The 15572-nt window shown below is 45.7% G+C and overlaps 1 protein-coding gene across 1 annotated transcript in view; it reads left to right on the forward strand.

Moving 5' to 3' along the window:
• Positions 1 to 15572, forward strand: part of LOC8034613 (condensin complex subunit 1) — a 182994-nt gene that overhangs the window by 121026 nt on the left and 46396 nt on the right. Inside the window, exons 26-28 of the mRNA XM_042290992.1 lie at positions 4046 to 4201; positions 5350 to 5527; positions 10510 to 10604. Coding sequence (XP_042146926.1) covers positions 4046 to 4201; positions 5350 to 5527; positions 10510 to 10604 — 429 coding nt within the window. The remainder of the gene's footprint in view (positions 1 to 4045; positions 4202 to 5349; positions 5528 to 10509; positions 10605 to 15572) is intronic.

Raw genomic sequence — 15572 nt, forward strand, 5'->3', positions numbered from 1 at the left:
AGTGCAGCCGGTTGTCGACGGCGAAGAGGGATTTACTTTCAGTAGCTAGCGACGTCAAAATGTGCAAAGCGCATCGCTTCAAATCAGTGAACAGCTTTCTACACAGGTCCTTGTCTACGTGATTATATGAAACTTTTCTAGTCATTATAAAAGACGTTTCGAGTCTCGAAGTTAGAAAAGGTTGGTGTACGGAAACCAAACATCGAACAGTAAACTTGTCAGTTCATCTGTTCTTGGTGATTCAGCAGATTGTTAATCATGTTGTCGACCTGCTTTTTCACTAAGCACTCATGCAATATAGTCTGTTGCAATATAAGATGATCAGTTCAATATCTGACTTGAGCGCGAGCTATCTACCTTGCGTATCGCTCGGTGCACGCACAGCCTAAGCACAGCGGCAGGCAACGAGCGCACGCTGCAGGTGGAGTTTGTCCTGCTCTTTACTTTTTTTTTTTCTTCTTAAAATTAGTGTCCGTGGGTACGGCCGTGGACAAGGGTGCTCCTCCCTGTGCATCAGCGCAGTTGTTTCACCGCCGAACCTGGCCGAAATTAACGATGGACGGAATCAGACGCATATAGTGTTCGTAAAAAAAGGATCGCAATTTAGGCTCGAAACCACTCTGTGGTTTGCCAGGTGGCTCAATACTATTGTTTCATTCGCTGTGTGCTACCAGAAAGAAATTCTTATCGCAAAATTAATCGAAAGTGGCATGAAACAGCATCACAATCGCTTGCACGTTGAAACCGAAACCGACCAAATTGAAGCAACTTAATGGCGGCGAATGCGCCAGCGCCCTCTACCCGCCGGTCAGGCAACTACTGAAATGAAAAGGTCTATAATGTTAGTGTGTGTATGTGTGGTGTGTTTCTTTTTTGTCTGTGTTGTGATGTACCACTTGGAACGCATTTTGATTCTTGGTAGCCATCGATACATATAAAACATAACAAACACGTACAGGGAAACCATCAGGTTGTGAGTGAGGCTCACTGTGTGGAGGCCTGCGATACGAATTACAGAACTACAGTTTGTTCTAACTGGGCTGCATTGTAGATGGGTCTTTATACATGATGGGGAAAACAGCTCAGAAAACACGGACTACGAAGAGGAACACACACGACACGACAATGTCGTGTGTGTTCCTCTTCGTAGTCAGTGTTTTCTGAGCTGTTTTCCCCATCATGTATAACGTCAACCAACTGGCCCAGTTATCCACCTTATTATGGGTCTTTTTCTTGTGCATCAAATTTCCTAGTCTGACAAGGATGATGATGTGTGAAACAATGATGTTAATGGAAACATATTTAAGTCTAGGTATACTCCTTTTTGCCACGAGGACCATAGTAAAAAAAATGTTTGGCTCATTGCAGAGTGCTACCAATTTGTTTTATGTACAGTCGAAGCTCGTTAATGCGACTCTGACGGTTCCTCGAAAATAGATTGAATTATCGAAGAGTCGAATGATCGAATATCGATCAAAAACGAGTAACGACGTACGTCACGAGAAGCGGCGAAAAGCTAACCATGACGACGGAGTTTTATTTTAAAAAAAACGCCGATACAAATTCCTCTTCTTCAAAAGCTTTCACGATTGCTGCTTCATTCCTAATGTAGGTAGCAAGCGTGCTTTTCTTGAGGTCATACTTTTTGGCAATTTCTTTTCTGGACAATTTTCCCTCCCTAACTTCGTTGAGTATGTGAACTTTTGTTTTTAAATCATTCGAAAAGTACTTTCCTTGCTTTTCTTTCGACATTTTCCGGTATGAGCGTTAAACGCAGCGCACTTCAAAGAACAGAAACCGCGTGACAGCACGGTCCCTCTTCATCGCTCGCTCATTTTTCTCCAGTCTCCTTCTCCATCCTCCCGATGTTCTTTCTCGCTTCATCGCTCACTCATTTCCCTCTCGTTGCTCCCGTCTCCTTCCGCGCGCCTCCCCACGTGATCGGGCCGATACGCTCTGACTGGGTCTTATCTCGACTAATCAAATTGGCCCTTTCTCCGGCGCGAGGCGCCGGCGAAAGGGCGCCTGTCTGCGCGGGCGCTCTTTCACAGAGCGCGCCCCGGCTCGAGGCGCCGGGGGCGCCGACGGGCATCGCGCGTCTGTGGAGGTGTCGCAATCAGGCGCAGGCTCGCTGCAACGGCTGTTTGCCAATATGGGTAGGGACGCGTGTTGTGTTCTGAGGTGCCGTTTTAACCTTTAAACTTGTAGTGTTAGCTTAAAAATATTTCCCGGTTACGAAGATGCTGGCTCCCGGGACGAATTATCGGGTTGGGGATATTTATCAGATCGAAATGCCGGGGTTTTCTGCCTATTGAAGCCTGTACATTTCTGACGGTGCTAAATGGAAGGATCGAATTGACGCGATGATCGAAATAACGGGAGTTGAAATAACGAGCTTCGACTGTACATGGTGAATTATGATGTGTTGGTATGTGCATCTGATTGGTTATTCCTAATTTCGTCAAAATGTAATAAGGTGATGAACTGGAAAAATTGGTATTCATTATACATTCGTATACCAACTGGGCTAGTTGGTATTTGCCATACGAGTAAGCGCGTGCGCCCCGTGTTGCTTGTTTCTTATTATTTGTCAAAATGTACACATTTCAGATGCCAGAAACAATGGCTTTTTCTTCTCTGGCAACTAGGTCTTGTAGGAAATGTTCCTTGCAGCATACAAACTACAGTAAATTCTCAATGTAACGAATTTCATCGGACTCACAAATATTTTTCGTTATTCTGAAATGTCGTTATAGTGAACAACTCATAAATTGTAATTAAATCTGAGCAAAAATAATGTACCTTCGCAATACATGCATTGCACCTGACGTCATTCTGTCAGCTCTCCGGCCACCACCAGGGAAGAGGGGAAGGAGGAACTCCCCTCTCACCAGAACTCTCTTTCGTGTGTCCCAGACGTCGCTATTCTCCCTCTAGAAGATTATCGAAAATTAACCGGTCGCTCAAGATTTTCACAAAAGCAGCTTATCCGTCTTTCTATCTAGTGGTGGTGCAGAATGGATGATGTGACATCGGTGCAAAGCATGTATAGTAAAATCGAAACACTCAATTTTATAAAAAAAATAATAATAAAGAAAACGCTACACGTGATTGAAGACTACACTTTGAAAGAAATGGCTGAGCACAAATACTACAGGAAGAACGACCTGACATTTACGGTGAAACTGGCACCACTCACGCGGTTGAACATGGCACGGTTAATGAAAGAAATCCGAGATCTTCTGGTTGGTGCAGCACAAACGCTGCAGGACGAACAATTTAATGTCGTCCACCTTCTTGTGGACAGCCCGCTCGCATTGTCACACCTTCCAAGGAATATGTGCAACTTGCTGATGCGGAACAGCCCGCGTGAAGAAGAGGAATGCGATGTTAGGTGGCTAATTGCACATTTGTTTCCCGGGTCGGTCTTCGATGATGATGATGATGGTTGATCAAAGCTGCTTCCTCAGAAAAAAACACTGAACCCGCGAAGCCATAGTGTCGTCTGCTAGCAAGGCAAAACCGATTATGAGACTTCATTACGGACTTTCGTCATTGCTTTATGGTACTGAGACGATAGAAAAAGTCTTCATGATTAGATATTGAGAAGACACAATGCTTAAAAAAACATTATTTACTTTTGTATCACAGTTTCAAAGCTCACGTCGAGCCCCAATGTCTTTGTCCATAACAACGGCCCTAGCAACGGCTTGTCTGGAGCAGAGTGCCATATGGTGACGTCATCACTTAAAATGTCTCTTGCTTTTGTCAGTTTCTTTTTTCTTTTCAATATAAATTTGTAAAACTGAGGCGTTGTTCGCATACAAGAGCATTTAAATTATGTGCGTTATTCTGAAATATTCTGTATTTTTAAATTTGTAGTACTGAAATATTTTTACCTTGAAACTAATAGGTATTTAGAAGGCAATTTTTAAAATGTTTGTGAACCCTAAAAATTTGTTATAATGACGTTTGCAATAACGAGATCTGACTGTATGCGCGAAGTGCAAAGAATGAGAGCGGGCCTTGCTTCTCAACGCCGCAGTGAGGGGTTTTGTGACGAGCACCTCCCGCTGCTGTTCACCATCCTGGACAAGTCGTCGGAGCCGGTGATCCGCTCCAACCTGGTGTTTGCCATGGGAGATTTGATTGTCCGCTTCCCCAACCTGCTGGCTGAATGGACCGGCAAGATCTATGCACTGTGAGTGTGGGGCCTGCCTCTCCTTCTCCTCATTCATGATATTTGTGTCCAAGTCGCGAATAGACTTTGTCTGTACTCTCATCCCCAGCCGCCTGGTAGGCATATCCGGTATGGCCAGGCGACAAAAAGATAATAAAACATTTCAGCCTGCTACTAGTAAAAAAATTAAGGGGAGACAAAACGAGAATTGATGGTGGTTACGCTTACCCATAAAAACCCGCATATAATACGAGGTTTTTCTTTCAAATTTTCTATATAAAATTTACAGTTCCTGTTATACGCGGGTCCCAACAATTCAGCTTTGATGAGGCGCGATCTAACGCAGTTTGACGCAGTTTCGGTTTCGAAGCAATATGGCGTTCAAAGCAGCTATCATCATCATTAAAATCACAATCACAGCTTATCATATACAGTTTGCCCACTGTAGTATAAGCCTGTGGTAATCGCAAACCACGTGATCAAGGACCTTGTGCCAATAAAAGTGCATTGTAACGCTAAACTAATGATATATTATTCAAACAATCTAAATTATATTAACGATGAAACAACCTAAAAAGAGCGAAAGTTTCTCAAATAATAATTTAAACTCGTAAAAGTGCCCTCTCACCACGGATGGGGCAACTAACCACTTTTTATCTTTCGGTTTTGTTGTTCCATTTTTAAAAATGGCGGCCTCCATGGTATTTTGGTTCTGGGGCCCTGTGTTCGCTATGAGCCTCAGTCTCATTGTACCAGTTCTTAATAATTCATCGTAGACAAGCGCCGAAAAAAGATGGGGACAAGAAGTTGGTGTAAACACTGGTTAGTATTTGTCATACGCGCCAGTGTTTACGTCAACTTGTCCCCGTTTCTTTTTTTGGCACTTGTCTATGATTATGAACAAGCTGGCCCAAATTGCCACCTTAATAAATCAATTTGTAACTATAGTTCTCAATTTTATTGCCATATCAACATTAGAGGGAAGTTGAAAGTTAAAGAGGGGAGGTTTCTCTCCCCATCCCCCGCTTCCCTAGTGCTTGCCCTTTCTCCCCTCGCCTGGCGTTGCCTTCGCCCGTACTGCACGCAACTAGTGACAGAGTATAGGCTTAATCGGCGACTCTAGTCAAGTGAATGACGAGAGTGGCTATTTCTTGGTGTTTGCTGTGCAGGCTGCACGACCCCTCGCAGGAGGTGAGGCTGTGCACGCTGAAGGTGCTCAGCTTCCTCATCCTCAATGACCTGGTCAAGGTGAAGAACCAGATCAGCGAGCTGGCCGTGCTGGTCATAGACGCCGACCCCCAAGTCGCCCGGGTCTCCAGGGAGTTCTTTGGCGAGCTCGGCAAGAAGGCGAGGCACACCCACCCATCTCGAAATACCTTCGCCTTGTAGTAGGTCTAAAGACCCGTTCGCACACTCGCGTTCGATTAGAACCGAGTTATCGCGACCTCTTACGATGGGAGCACACTGACGCCGTCTACAAGGTGACCCCGGAACTGCGTTTTGCTAGAGCGAAAATTTTGTTGCATTTGCGAGATCAAACATAGGTTCTATTCGCGAGAAATGGTCGTTTATAGCATTGTTGAAAGTTTTTCGAGCGAAGAAAAAAAGAATGGTTCGCGTATAAAATGGGTAATACAGTAGAGACCACTTACAACGTAACCGCTTATAGTGCAGGACCGGGTATAACATGGCTTTTTTAAACCACCGGTTCGCCTCCCATAGAACTCCATGTAATTACATCCCGCTTAAAATGCAGGCGCGCGAAGGGAAATATCGGTTATAGTGCGGTTTTTGGAACAACCCGGCGACCGCGCCGACTGACCGACGCAGAGAGCACGCTTCCCTGTGTGACACTAGATAACGGCGTGAGCCGCAAGCGGCACTCGCGGGGCAAGGAGGTTGCTTGAAGAAGCGGGGAGAAGCGAAGACAGGCTTCAGTTGCCATAGCGACGGAGGGATGCACGCACGTGTCGTTCACGTGCGTGCGTCCCTTCGCTGCGTTGGAAACAACCGCAACGACAGACCAATCGCAGGTCGAAGAGAAGTGTTCGCGCGCGTTGCATGCCGGTCGCGGGCCGGCCGGCCGGCTGCTTCTATCCGCAAACATGGCGTCGGTTTTGATAGTCGATGTAGACGGCGTGGTAGAAGCTCATCGTTCCGCGTAAAAGCGCTATCCTTGACTGTGAATTTTCGTTGTGTGTACTAGAAGGGAAGATCCACCTACTTGTGCGGCGATGTTGTGACGGCACGCTCAAGACTGCAGAAACGCCCGTGTCGTCGTGTTTGTTTACTTCGACTGCAGTGGTGCTTTCTAAGCATTTGTGTTTTCGAACATCGCTTGGATTTCTTATTTGGAACATTTCACGCCTGTGCTAAAGTTGAAGGTATTACTGGCGCATACCGTATAAAGGATGTCAATTTTCACGCGTTTTCATCGCCGGAGAAAAGTGATTAGGGTTAGCAATCCTCAACGCTCGCAACGTCCGTCCGCAACCCGCGACGCTGTTAAAAGGCTGCGCCAGGCAAAAGTCGCTAATTTCTTTCAAAATGTGTGACACACTTGAGAGAGGAGTGTACTAGTCTGGTGAAATAAAGACTTTCCTCAAACTAAGCTTTATTTTTCATCTAACATAAAATAAATTCTTTTCCAAATGTAAGTTGTCTGATGGCATGCATTTTGGCCTGAAAAATTGATGTTTTGGTTATAGCGCGGTACCGCTTACAGTGCGGATTTTCGCGACTCCCGCGACAAACGTTATATGCGGTCTACACTGTATATGGAAACTGCGAGTGTTCCATGGCTACCCTATAGATGGCGCCAGTGATTTATCCTGTCGTAAGAGGTTTTAAAGGGATACTTCAACGAAATTTGAAATATTCCCGTCGTGTTCAAAAATAGGTTGAATATGATCCACACTATCCGTAAATGACAATCGCACGTTTGTATTTTGATCCTGGTGGCTGTATTTTTCGTTATAAACGGCCCACTCTGGCAAGCGCTCGGAGAAGGCCCAGCTTAGAGCACGTGACATCCAACGCAATCGTAACGTAGGTCGTCTCAAGACGAGCAAAGCTACGGCGAGGCTGACGTGGCGAGGATGGCCTAGTCGTTCCAGCCACCGAAGCGGCTGCTTTTGTACGAATTTTGAGTGACAGGTTTATCTTCTATAATCTTCTAGGGGGACAATAGCGACTTCTGCGGCACACAAAAGGGATTCTCGGGAAGAGGGGAGTTCCTCCTTCCCCCTTCTCTCGTCGTGGCCGGAGACGAGACAACCTCCGTCACTAGCTGTCAAGGTTCCTAGACGAGCATTACAAACGAGGCGTTAGCGACATCCACCAGGTGCTCTTTGCTAATCGTTTAATTCGTTTTAATATTCCTTTTCGAGACTTTCTTAACAAGATATTGGTATGTTCCATGTGATACTGCTCTTTTGAACACATATAGACCAAAAAATGAGCGCCGAAATTTCGTTGTAGTATCCCTTTAAGGCACATGGTCGTAAGCAGTCGTGAGTGTGTGAGTGGGCTTAAAGGGGTACTCCGCCGTTTTTTTCATAGTCCCCGATTTGCCTAAAAACTCGCTAAAAACACCAACAAACATAGCTGAACTAGTAACCCAAATATTTGGACAAAATAACTTTTTTTCGCGAAGTTACAGAATTTACAATTTTGGTCCTTACCGTGTTTTTCAAAGTGAAAAGCTCTAGTGGCAACATTGAAAAAGTGACGTCATGGGTAGGCAGGGCTTCACTCTTGGGGCTGTAGACTTTGTTTCCAACTGGTTACAAACAGTTTTATGGTGTCAAATGAAGGCTCTGGAAAGTCGCTCCAGCTCCCGCGCAGCTGCACGGCACAAATGCTCGGCATAGTTCATTTTTAGACAGCCTGCTCAAACCGCAAGCCGTGACGTCACGGGAATGAAAAGCGCGGGTATATTCGAATCTTCGTTTTGCCCTCATTTTCATTTGCCGATTTCACAATAACTATTTTGAATTTTGCGATACTAAATAGAATACCGGAAAGAGTAAAAGATGGCGATTTCGAAAATATAGTTAGTTGGGGTTGCTAAAAAAATCGCCGGAGTAACCGTTTTTTGCAGCAGAGCTGTTAAGGGCTAGTTTCCCTAGTTTCGTGTCCGTCACCATATAAACGTCGACACAAAACTCTTGACAGCTACCGCCATCTATAAGCGATGGTGGCAACCAGACAACTGGCTTGCCTGTTGTCTGGTTGCCGCCGTCACTCATAGATGGCAACAACCTTTCCAACCTTTGCACTCTGGTTTTTGCCAGAGTGGACAGGCTGGTTTTCACCAGAGTAGACGTTATCGTAGAAGTCGTCCTGGAGGTCGTCCTAGAAGTCGTCCTTGAGGTCGTCCTAGACGTTGCCCTTGAGGTTGCCCGACAGGTTGTCCTCAAGGTCGTCCTAGAAGTCATCCTTGAGGTCGTCCTAGAAGTCGTCCCTGAGGTCGTCCTAGAAGTCGTCCTTGAGGTCGTCCTAGACGTCCTCTAGGCGTCGTCCTTGAGGTCGTCCAAGAAGTCGTCCTTGAAATCGTCCCACCATAGTACAGCTTCGCTGGTCTTCATTCTTCACCAAAGTGGAAAGGCTGAAAGTTTTTTTTTGTTGTAATTTTTGATCCTAAACTGTTCTTTGTATTGAACGTGTAGCCCGGGCCGCACCATCTGTCTCCAACAATCGGTCGCCATCCCAAAAAACTTGTACAATAAAACAAACGCGCTGCCATGTCTGAGCTGTGCTGGAAACTAGGCTTTGAATGAGCCTGGGTCGTCCAAAGCAGCCAAGGAGCGAGGTATCGTACGCGGATGAGCTCGTCCTAAACGGTTTGGGGACGACTCTAGGTGGATAAGCTAGGCTCGTCCAAAACGATTAAGGGGTTAAGCCGCTACAGTAGAACCTGGTTGATACTTTCTCGGTTGATGCGGCAAAGCCTCGTTAATTTGGATCTCGTGAGGTAATTCGAACAAAAATGTTGGAAGAATCTGAAAGTCGAAATATTGAATGGTCAAAGAAAACAATGCAAAGTATTTCCTTTGTGACCTACCTTTATTTTTTTGTAGTGAACCGCATTACAGTTGCCCGCTTTTCGGACGAAAGTTTTGCAACGATGACGAGGGGGGGTTTGAGCTCAGTCGAGCGCTGCACAGCGTGTGCACTGTCGGGAGCGTCGTAGCAGAATTCGTCTCACGCGGTAGGGGTCTCCGTGGCTACTCTCGCAGTGCGGTGCGACGGGTGGTCGTGATCCTTATCTAAGACGTATGGTACTTCTCGTCGGTGCACGGGGCGATTTCGACTATCCCGCAATCGGACTAGCGGGCAATAAAGTAAGCGGTCACGGGTGCGCTTTCTCGTGCATGAGAAACTTCTCTAACCCGTCCAATATGCCTTGCTTGTTCTGCAAAATGTTGGACAGTGTTGAACAGCCGATGCCGGAATGTCGAATTGTTTGGCAATTTCAGACTTGGCCCGGCCAGTTTTCTCAACCTGAAGCGACATTGGTATACACTCCCAATCTCCCATACAACGCATGTGTGCGTGTAGTACGCCGCAGGCGCGCGCGTGGGGGGCTCTCGAAGGGATGATCTCCTCCAAGCTTCACTGCTCCCTTGACCCAATTCTAACAGGAGTCGGGCAGTGTCGGCCGCGGCCGCTGTAAGTAGCGTCAAAATGTTGACGCTGCGCCCTGCCCGCATCTCTGCGTCGGCGCATCGGCATCAAAAGCGGCGCTCTGCTAGCTGGCGCTCTGTTCTCCGTCGCACGTTTACTCCATTTTTCCAGTTTGCCGTTTGCCTCGGTGAAGATGGGGGAGGGAACACAAGAATCTCTCATGCGCCTCTGTGTAGGCTTGCATGCTTTTGGCGCCACGGCCTTCGTAATGCGTGGTCGGCCGCCGATACGCTGCGAATAATCCGGTTAAAGATGCGTGCATTTCGGTCGGGACCACATTGAACTTTGATAAAAGCAATAATAAAGGAATTTTTTTTTATAACGAGAGATTACTGTATCATAACACACACGTGATGCACGCAGAACAGATTCTGTGCTTTACTGGTTTATCAGAATGATCGAGGCAACTTTGTTTTAGAATGAATTTTTAAACTTTCCTGGGTCAAAAGAGGGACAAGTGGAGAGGAAGTGCCCAGAATCATAAGGACAAAAGATTGCAATCCGTTGATTGAAGTTTAAGCGTAAACAATTGAATCCTGAAAGATGTGCAACTCTCTTCATGCTTCACCCTGCCACCGAAGGAAAGCCGCCGTGTTCCGGTGCATGACGTAGCAATGTTGACTGGTGTGTTTCTATTGCAGGGGAATGCCTTGTACAACATACTGCCCGACATCATCAGTCACCTGTCAAACCCCAACGGTGGGATAGACGAAGAAAGTTTTCACTCTGTCATGAGGTGAGCACAGTGCTGGGAGCAGTTTTTGTGGTAGGAGTGAGTGACATTACAATTTGCTGTTTTGTGTAATTTTTCTATGCCAGTCTTTTGTCAACCGTGTGGGTATGCTTTGCATTGGCGACAAGATGTTTTAGTGGCGCCACCTCGCAGGCACCCTCCTGTGACGGAGCTGGTAGAATGCAAGTAGACGATACGCTATGTCAAAGCACGGAGTGGCTATGCCAGTTTGCATCTATGCCGATTAAAAACGGTTTATTTATTAAAAAAACATGTAGGGCGTTTTCGTGAGTGATCTTCCTAATGAATAACAGTGCCTCAAAGTTGCTTTTTATATTAAAAAAACTTAAATGTTCAAAGACAAGCCTGGAGCTTCACATACAGCTTGAGCGGTGTGCATCAGGGCTATTCACAGCCCCTCTGATTCTTGTTTTTTCGGATCTCTGGAGGCTTCTGTAGAAAAGGTTTTGCATTCACCAGAGTAAATAATGTGCTGTCTTCTTAGCAGTGTACGTGCACACAGTTGTGTTGCAAAGTGCCGCACACTTGTTTTAGCTACATTGAGCTTGTTGATACCGACACTTCTATCCAAGTGTGACTCAACAGTTGCTGACGAGCAAATAAATGCTCGTCAGCAACATGACGCTTAGCTTCCCCAGAATCGAGTATGGGGCAAAGAAGTTTGTCACATCGTGACTTCTGCTCTAAAGAAAAGCGGAGATTTTAATAAATTGTTAAATTGTTGGACATGGCCCGGCAGAATCAGGCGTTTGATTAATTTATTCTGTCCAAGTCTTACTAAGAATTGTGTACAAATTTAAAATTGCTCGCTGAGAAGTGCATTACCTGTTAAGCGCATTTGAGCCTGAAAAATTAAACATACAAACGGTAGTAATTCATAGCAGGTGTATACTGATTTTTTGGTGTCACTGACTCGCCATATTTAAGACTTCGATCGCGAGGGGGTCTCACACATTTTGCGTCGACTGGATGAATAAGCAGGGATTTAATTGAAACGACTTGGGAAGCCAGCCACTGCTTCTTTCTGGCAGTTATTTTGAGAAAATGTTTGTTTATTGGTTTACAAAATTCATTTCATTTCATTACAAAATTCAAAAAGGAATCGACTTGGAACTAATAAGAGACCAGCACTCACAGAGCAGATTGGAACCAACAATAACACAAAGTCACTTTCACTGAAGTGAAAGTGACAGTCAAACCCACTCATAACGAACAGCAGGAAACGCTACAATCGATATAGCAAAAACCATTTACAACGAACTTCCACGATGCGTTCGTTGTAAGGCGAGAGCTTCTCTTTCTTTCTCATCCCTTTGCTTCCACCTTGTAACAACGCGCTAGAATTTATTTTTTCTTTTTCATGCGTGCAGGTTTTGTTTTTTGGCTTATTTTTTTAATTGCTTCTCTTCATGGGCAACCGCTTTGGGATGAAAAGATTTTTTTCTGTGCGTGTGTGCAGTGTTTTTTTTAGCTTTCTTTCCTTCTGAATCGCTTCTCTTCGCTCAAATTTGTTCGCGGCTTGGGCTTTTGGAATTTTCTTTCTTTCCTACTTTTTTTTGGGGGGCAAGGGACAGGCTAGAAGACGATTGTTTGCACGTTTCTGGAAGCCTTCCCAAGGGGAAAAGTTCAACATAGCCAATGTGTTGTTCTTTTGGGGTCTGCACGGGCCGATGTTTAAGAGCCCGGCCCGGCCTAGCCCGCTGTTACTTTGGCCCGGGCCCGCCCGCGGCCCGCTGTCGATTACCGACAGCCGGCCCGGCCCGACCCGACCCGACCCGACACTTTAACTTAGACAGGCCCGCTCAGGCCTGTTTCATTTTCGCTAGTATCAAGCTGAGTTTACGCAGAATGGCACTACTGCGCATATTTATTACAGTGGACTTGAAAGTCAGCATCATTCTTTATTGTCACACATATATTTACATTACGACTCAATAGGCAATAAATGCTTACCGTTAAATATAAGCACACATTAGAAACACTCCTTGACGTGCCTTTTGAATTCCAATAAATTACATTATAAAAAAACTAAAGTCTCCTTTTCGCGAGACAAAGTGTAATATTGAATGACTATGAATACGAGAAGTCCACCTAAATGTATACCAAGTCATGCAGTTACAGAGACAAATAAGCACACGTGAAGCCATCTAAAATACATTGCGAAACTCCGTTGACGAGGAAAATGAGACACTTTTAACGCGACAATACTAAATAACAATACAGGAATGCGCTCAACCAGTCGGCGGTGGAAGGGTCGGCGAGATCGGTACTCGGACACTTTCAAACAAAACGGGACTTTAAAATAAAAATGTGCTCCTATGAAACAGACATCAAATATTTTTCAAGACTCGGGTCCATATTAACAGAAAGTAGAGCGAGTGTTCTTAAAGGTTCTTGTGCAAAAATAGAAGATTATTGACCGTATCTGGCTTTAGATGGGTTCTCCTTTCCTGGATGAGGTAGCCAGCAGCACTGAAGTTCCTCTCACTGAAAGCACTCGTGGTGGGCACACAAAGTAGCTGCTTGGCGAGTCGAGATAGTCCTGGAAACTCACTCTCATGGCACTTCCAAAAGGGCAGAAGTTTGCTCTCACTGATGTTTAGAAAGTCTGCTTTCAAATATTGCTGAAGTTTGTCAGATCCTTCAGCACTTGAAGTTGATTGTTGCACATCTTTCCACTCAAGAAACTTGTCCAACGTCGTCTTTGCTCGCTTCGTTTCTTGGGGTCCTGGAAACTCTGAATCTTGGTTCACGCAAGCCGAATTTGATTTCAATCGCTGCTCGACGTTCTCGAGGACTTTATAGCGATCACTACCAGAAAGCATGCAAAGCTGACGAAACTGGGGCCAAAGAAATGTAGCAATCATGTGAGTGTCGTGAGCTTTAAACTTTGCTTTAAGGTATTCTGCCGCTCGCTTCTTGATCCCCCTCCTCCCAAAATAAAACTGACTATCGACCTGCCAGGTGGTAGAAGGCTGGGTACTCAAGGACGAGGGTTCAAAATAGGGTAGGTTGCACCCTAGCAGGCACACTTGTACTCTGAGCTTGGAGAACCACTCCGTTGCTTCAACCGAGACTGATGTCCGGGGCGTCAATTTCAAAGCATGGCTTGGAGCCAAGAAGTTGGCGCAGCGGCGCACATCTAGGTGCCGTCGGCGCAGTGTGGTTCTGCGGCGGCTAAAACAAAAAGCGCAACCGGAGTCTTGTTCATCCTACTCTAGATTCCCCCGCACACACACACATACACAAAAATATTTCCCGCGCCCCCTCCCCCCCCCCCCCCTCCCCCACCCCACCAAAACGGAGTTCTGGATCCGCCCCTGGGTGGTAAGGCGTGTCGTACGAGATGAATACCAATTCTTTTGATCGGTCCCAAATTTCTCTTTTAAAGGCAGACAGAATTCATCGGTACCGCGAACGACAGTCCTGAAGTAGAGGTCCCACGCCCGCCGTCCGCTGCTATCACCGTCCCCGCAAGTCCCACGATACGCAAAACAACGCACGCACAGAATGCTTCCGGTTCTCTGTGCAACTTTTTTTTTTTTTCAGTCAACGTATTTGCAGCTTTTAAGAAGCCACAAAAAGTTGTTTTCATATTTTTTCTGTTTTTAATATTGAGTGTGTGCCTTCAGTCACCAACGACTTTGATTAAATTTGGTGGTCGCGTCAAAACCTTAGAAAACAGCTTGTGACCACGAAAAAGAGAGTCGGCGAAACTCGAACCGGCCGGTTCTTGATCAGCGGTTTTCGGGCGGGAAGAAACCGAATTTCGAGCCGCAAATTGTGTTCTGGGTAGTTGGGTTCTCATATTTCATGTACAACTAAAAACCTCGGCGAGCATAAATACCCTGTCAGTGTCCCTTTAAAACGCGTGTCCAAAAGCATGCTCCGGAGAACAGCGTAACTAAACATCATGCCCCCAAAAAATCGCGAACTACAAAAAAAAAAAAAAAAATAAATAAATAAAATGGAAAAAGTAAGTTTTGTTTTGAGAGCCGACTTTGGCGCCGGGCAGCCAGACCGTCGGTGACAGAGTAAAATAACAACCATAAAAGGGAAACGAGAACCCGCAAGATGGACTGCACACGATGCTACAGAAAGGCGCTTTGAGAGCACGCGCTGAGAAAGCTTTACGAGCCGACTTCGGCGCCGGGCGGCCAGACTGTTGGCGACTAAAAAAAAATAACAAAAAAAAAAAGAAAAGAGAACTCACGCTTTCCGGCACGCAAGATGGACCGCACACAATGCTACAGAAAAGCGCTTTAAGAGAGCGCTGTCTCCGCGCCCGACCACGTGCTATGTTCTCCGCGCTGCTCTACGCCAGATTGGTTGCGCTGGCTCGTGTCATTAGCTGCGGTCCATCTCAACGGCATACAGGAGCAGGCGCATATTTGCACACGTTCGGCTTCGCAGTAAAGAGCCCGCATTTCGTCACACGTTGGTGGTTATTCTGTCATGGTGCCGTGCAATGTGTGCCTGCGCACATTCGCTCCGGACGAATTATTCTATGCGGAGTCTTCCCCAGTTTGAACTGTCAAACTTTTTCTCCCATAGAAATGTATGCATGCTTGGAGGAATTATTGAACATGATCAAATTAGACGAAAAATCGAATTAACCAAAGTCGAACTAAGGAAAGTTTACTTTATTAGCAATCATACCCTCAACTCATGAAATGTTTTGAACGACCAAAATTTTTTAGTGATGGTTACAGTGGTGGTGTTCTGGCATAATTTTGAGTAGATAGAGCTATTTTGGGTTTTATCCTCGCAAACTGTGACCTTTAGTTTCTTTGTTCAGTAAGGCCCACTTAAGGGAGGACGCGGGGATCAACTCACAAAAAATGTCAAAAAAGTTGATTTTTACAAAGTCGACTATTTCACGTCTATGGGTCTTCCTCTTTGCCCTCTCAAAGTTTTTTTTGTTGAAAACTATCTCTAAGTGCTCTAAAT

The sequence above is a fragment of the Ixodes scapularis genome, unplaced genomic scaffold, assembly GCF_016920785.2.
Source record: "Ixodes scapularis isolate PalLabHiFi unplaced genomic scaffold, ASM1692078v2 PGA_scaffold1__304_contigs__length_218370807, whole genome shotgun sequence".
Lineage (NCBI taxonomy): Eukaryota > Metazoa > Arthropoda > Arachnida > Ixodida > Ixodidae > Ixodes > Ixodes scapularis.